This window comes from Mitosporidium daphniae (assembly GCF_000760515.2).
Source record: "Mitosporidium daphniae strain UGP3 chromosome Unknown contig-57, whole genome shotgun sequence".
NCBI lineage: Eukaryota > Fungi > Microsporidia > Mitosporidium > Mitosporidium daphniae.
Window position 1 is genome coordinate 23,362 of NW_013546201.1, and position 6,026 is coordinate 29,387.

Genomic DNA, 6,026 nt, shown 5'->3' on the forward strand with positions numbered 1-6,026 from the left:
AAGATCAGAATTATCCATTTATTGATCACTTCTTGTGCCGCTGGCCGGAAGAAGAGAGCGAGGGAGAGTATCCGGGAGACTTGGGTGAGAAGGCTGTCTGAGAAAAGGCGCCAGGCCTTGGTGAGGATGGCGAATATTTTGGGCTAGTAGGACTGTAACTTGGGCTGGTAGGGCTGTAGCTAGGACTAGTAGGACTGTAACTTGGGCTAGTGGGTGAATAGCTAGGGCTAGTCGGACTGTAGCTAGGACTAGTGGGTGAATAGCTAGGGCTAGTCGGGCTGTAACTTGGACTAGTCGGGCTGTAACTTGGACTAGTCGGACTGTAACTTGGACTAGTTGGACTGTAACTTGGACTAGTCGGACTGTAGCTAGGGCTAGTCGGACTGTAACTCGGGCTGGTAGGGCTGTAGCTAGGACTAGTTGGGCTATAACTTGGACTAGTTGGGCTATAACTAGGACTAGTTGGACTGTACCCCGGAGATGTTGGGCTGTACCCCGGAGATGTTGGGCTGTACCCCGGAGACGTTGGGCTGTACCCAGGCGACGTCGGGCTATATCCTGGCGAGGTAGGCGAAAACCTTCCCACAAGAGCAGCAGGCGAGCGACCGCCCCACCATGACGGGGACGAGCCGGAGGAAAAGCCGCTGGATGTAGAAAAAGGAGAAAAGCCAATGTCACCCGGTGTGCGATATCCATCTCCAGAAGAGCGGAACGTAGGCGAGCGCGATCCTTTCAGGTACGGCTGTGGCGAAGATCCAGCTCCAGTCTGCACCCATGGCGAGCGAAAGCCAAGTGACCCTGGCGTGGCTGAACCAGACACTGTGGACATCATGTTTGTCGCTTGCGCAGCAACCATAGAGTATGCTGTCGCAGAAAGTGCCGGTACAAGAGCGCCCATTGCAAGTCGGTCCTCATCAAGCAGCAGGTCAAATGATCCAGTCCCAATGGGCGCCATTTGCCCCATCATCACCGACTCGGAAAGCGAGGATCCAACGGGATTGAGCTCACCGGACGCTCCGGCTTCCATCAAGATCTCTACAGTCTCCTCGAAGGAACACCGCATCAGTGCGCCATGATCGTCTCTGTTGGTACCGTGGCGTGTGATACCCGTCACAATCCCTCGACGCGTCATGATATCGGCCAACAGCGAGAGATGCCGCCCATTGACGTATGAGCCGCCGGTCTCAATCACATCCCGCAACTCATTAAGCAATGCGGCACGTGCAGCCTCGATTCCCAGTACCGTCGCAATTTCAGGCACCGAATTTGAAAGTGTGCGTGAGCAGTCGATTGCATCGAGCACAGGAGCATGCCCAAAGAGCGCACCTAGGCCACCAGCACCTGCTGTCTGCAGTTCAACGGTTGCAGCGGTGGCCCCCGCAGCTCGCTCCACAATAAATACACGGTTGATGCCTGGAATGCCTTTGAGCCAAATACTCTCCATCATATTTGCTTCGACACGCCGCAGAAAGAGATCCTCAGCGCATGAATCGTCCGCCAGTAAATCGTCAGTGTTTCCATCAGTATCCATAGCTTCTGGACGAATAACTCGGCAACGTACTACGGGATGGTCTGCATTCTCGTCAGCATGCAAAATAAGCAAGTCTTGGCCGTAGGCATCCCCGAGTGCTCGTGCTATATCACCAATGGTGACGCCGTGATCCAACATGCTAGCACGGTCTAGCACTAACCGCAATATCCATGGAGAAGCCCGCTGCGATGCCTCCAGTAAGGCAGCATCGGGTAATGCAAAGTATGCCTCGACAAGATCTGAATCCTCAGCCACAACTGTGCTCTCCACAGCCGGGTCATAGATGACCTGTGTATACGCTGTCAGTGCGCGCAGGGGCGTTGCTTCGAGCAATGCGGCGACTTCTTTAGCGATCTCTAGGGGAGAAGATTCTGCAGACCCACTAGTCCGATTGATTGCAGGTCGGATGGTCAGTGAAGGCGTGCGTGTATTTACAGCAGCGTTGATGAGCTCCTTAAGCCGCGGCACACCATGTGTCAACTGGCCATGCGAGACACCTGCCAAGTGGAACGTGTTTAGCGTCATTTGTGTTGCAGGCTCGCCAATCGATTGTGCGGCAATGACACCAACCATTTCTCCTGGGGCTACATGCGCTTTGCGCACGCGGGCCTCAACCTCTCCTACAACCCAATCAAAAGCCTCGCGCGTTAATCGATGTGCAGTGATCTGCGCTAGCGACAGTCCCATACGCACTGCCGCCTCAAGAGGCGTCATCACCAGCAAATGCGGGGTAATGATTGAAGAGGAAGGAAAACTTGCCCCTCCTGGGATTACCGTGGACTTGAGACGATCCACAAGAGATGCAACAGCAACCAGAGCATGGCGCGAGTCAACGGGCTGAACATTGGCGCCTCCTGTGCCCAAATGAAACCGAATGCGAGCGTTCCAAAGTAGGCGCGAAATGTTGACAGGTAGTGCCTGCAATTCCACAAGCCCAGTGCGCGGAAAAGCTAGTGCTGCTGCTGCCAAGCCCCGCTGCTCTGCCTCCAATAATGACGCATAGGATGGATACGCACCCGTGTGGGTGGGAACGGTAACTCCACCGGTAGGTGCACCACCTACTAAAGCAGCAACGTTGATGCGCTCAAGGGCTTGGGCATCCATGCCGTCATCGCCGTATGCGAATTGGACAACTTGCCCGAGACCGTTGCGCACAGTGCCATCATATGCGACAGTAAGATCCTCTAGCGCTTTTACAAGCCGCCGTTGAATGTAGCCTGTCTCGGCAGTTTTGACGGCAGTATCGATAAGCCCTTCACGTCCTCCCATCGCATGAAAGAAGAACTCTTGTGGCGTCAGCCCGCGCAAATACGAGTTTTCCACAAAGCCGCGCGATTCAGGCCCATCGTCCGATTTGAGAAAATGTGGCAGCGTGCGCGAGGCGCCGCCGCCACCGCCAAAGCTCATCGGAATGCGTGAGCCCTCTACCGTTTGTTGCCCCACACACGCAGTCATTTGCGAAAGATTGATGAAGGTGCCTTTTGAGCCAGCGACCACCATCTGTTTGACGTTGTTTTGTTCGCGTAAGAAGCGCTGAGCCGACGCACCAGAGTGATCGCGCGCCCTATTTAATTCCTTGCAAATTTCGTGCTCGAACGTGGAACGCCCCGTCATACCGGGGAGCGTCGTGAGCCGCCCCGCCTGCGCCCGCGAAATAATTGCCGAGACATTTCGTTTTGCTGTGCGAATCGTTTCTGTTATGGTAGCCATGGTGGCTGCATCGGCGACCGTGTCTCCGATGCCGATGGAGAACCCGTTTTCTAGTAGCCAATGAGTCACTAGGCGTTGCAAGCTGCCGAAAAAAGCACAGGCTGCTGGCTCGCCACCGCTCCAGCAATGGCCATCGTTGACAAGCACGTGGATCAGTCCACCAGCCGCCGTACCCACGGTACGCTTGCACAAAATTCCTGTCAGCAATTGCCCATCCTCAATCAGCACCTACAGAGTTGTGGATAAGCACAGGGTAAACACAATGCATCGAGCAAAGACAACGTAAATGGAGCCGAAATTTTGTGTGTGTGTGTGTGTGCAAACGTACCTGTGTGTCGGAGAGATTGTCGCGCTCGCCATCGATGTGCGCAGCATGAAACCCAGAAACGTTGAGACCTGGCGGCAATACTTGCGAAATGAGCTGCTTCCCCGTCCACTGGGCAACAGGTTTGAGCACGGCCGGCATCGGCAGCCGGCCATTCCATTGTGGCGACGCAGCGGCCCATAGACAGCCCATGACATGGCTCCAGCTCACAAAGACATCCCGCCGCGTCATTTTGCGGATACCCGTTAGTGAATCCTGTACGATGCCCATCACTGGCTTGCATCCTTGCGGCGAGATGATTTGTGTCGTGACCGCGGCAAGTGAGCGTAGTTCTGTAGCCGATTCGGGGCCTTGCGGAACATGCATGTTCATTTCATCCCCGTCAAAGTCTGCATTGTAGGGCGTTGTCACGGAAAGATTTAGCCGGAATGTCGAGTAGGGCATCACACGCACTCGATGGGCCATCATTGACATTTTGTGTAGCGATGGTTGCCGATTGAAAAGCACGATATCGCCATCAGACAAATGGCGCTCCACAACTACATTGCGTGCCAACAATAATGACGACTCTGGGGTCGCAAAACGAAGATCTACGCGAGTCCCGTCCTCGCGGATAACGTATCGTGCTCCAGGATGAACCCGAGGTCCTTCTCGCACCAACGCCGCCAGCCGCTCTACGTTCCATGGGGTCACGCGTTCTGGCACAGTTAACGTCATGGCGATAGAGCGAGGCACACCAACCTCATCCAGTTCTAGGTTCGGGTCTGGGGAGATCACCGTACGTGCAGAAAAATCAACACGCTTTCCCATGAGATTTCCACGCAAACGGCCCTCTTTGCCTTTAAGACGTGCACGTAGGGCTTTAAGTGGCCGGCCACTTTTTTGCAAAGCCTGTGGTTGCCCTGGAATTTCGTTATCAATAAATGTAGCGCAGTGGAACTGTAAAAGAGCCTCAAACTCTGCCAAGATGTGTGCAGGAGCCCCTTCAGCCTCGTGCCGTGCTAAAGCAGCGTTCGCTTTGACAATGTCTGCCAGTTTGTGTGTCAAGTCATCTTCGCCTTTGATGGCGGCACCTGAATCGGCTTGGATTGCCGGTCGTACCGGTGGAGGCGGCACAGCTAGCACGCTGAGCACCATCCATTCGGGTCGCGCGAAAATGGGCGAAAGCCCCATTGTTATCAAATCTTCATCGCGAATCTTGCGGAATAGCGCGAGCACGCGTGAAGGTGGCACAACGCTGCGGGAAAGTGCTTCGTCCCCTGCAGCCTTTGAAGCGGGAATGACGGCCATTAATCGCAGCCCATCTCGACGGATTTGTGGCTGGATCTGGCCGCACCCAACCATTAGAGGCTGCCCTTTACGTTCATCCTTGGACTGTGCTTTCCGCTTGGCTGCCTCCTCTTTGTAAGAAACCCAATCGCCATCCTCTTCTTCGCCTTCGTGGAAGCTGGCAGCGTCAGATGATGATATTGCGCCCTCGGCCACCGGTTGCTCGATCGTAACGTCGCAACGCATACGCGTCTTGGATATTGCCCAGACGGCGCTGAGACGTGCCCGGGACTCGCGCATCGAACGCGCTACTGCTGCCTTTGCAGCAACACCAGGATCTACTCGCAATCGCCCGCAGTGAAAGCAGATGCATTCTAGTATTTTTTTGATCTTGTCAATGTAGCCGATATGGAAGACCGGTCGTGCCAATTCGATGTGGCCAAAATGCCCAGGGCAGTCGGACATAGACCCGGCACATGTGGCGCATTTGACGGCCCGGTCGTTGGTGCCAAGACGCGGGTCCGCCAGACCACCGATCTTTGGCACGCCGCCCTCCACCGTTTCTGGGTACTCGATCCGGGCCACGGATACTGCCCGCTGCGGGTTAGAAAATACGAAAAAATGTAATTTCCAATAAAAAAGTTAATGGGGAAGCCCGAAATATCGAGGCAATAAGTAAATGTGAAGGGAAAAAGAAAATCGAAAGGAAAATTGTCTTACAATCTCATCCGGTGAGAGCAACCCAAACTGCACCGTGCTGACGCGCTTCAGCGGCGCCCGCGAGGGTGTCGCCATGATGGACGCAGCCGCAGAGCCTGTGTATGGCAAGCTCGACGTCGTCATCGCGGTGGTCGTCGTCGTCGCAAGCATGCGGGAAGATAAAATTTGTGATGCGTAAACTAAAATTTACTTGACCATTAAAATTTAGCCGCTAATTAGGGTTGGAGCTGTAATATTTAGGCTGATAAATTGGTGTTTTCCTTTTCATACAAATTTGGGGGATGGTACGATGGCGCACTTACATGTAGGATTTCCATGGGCAAAATCGCAGTGAATACATGATGAGGCTAATTCTTGTCTTCTTTGGCTTGGCAAGCTTCGGGGTTGGATTCTACGCTCAGAATATGCCGATAACGACTTATGGCTTTTTATTTGGCATCTTGGTGGCCATCTTGATTGTAAGTGCGCCAT

At 54.1% G+C, this 6,026-nt stretch overlaps 1 protein-coding gene across 1 annotated transcript; it reads right to left on the reverse strand.

Moving 5' to 3' along the window:
- Positions 1 to 25: 25 nt before the first annotated feature.
- Positions 26 to 5,678, reverse strand: DI09_57p150 (DNA-directed RNA polymerase; the record flags this gene model as incomplete). The annotated part of the gene is made up of 3 exons (XM_013381733.1): positions 26 to 3,469; positions 3,570 to 5,432; positions 5,556 to 5,678. 3 exons carry the CDS (start codon positions 5,676 to 5,678, stop codon positions 26 to 28), a joined length of 5,430 nt encoding a protein of 1,809 aa, XP_013237187.1.
- Between the last annotated feature and the right edge of the window lie 348 nt (positions 5,679 to 6,026).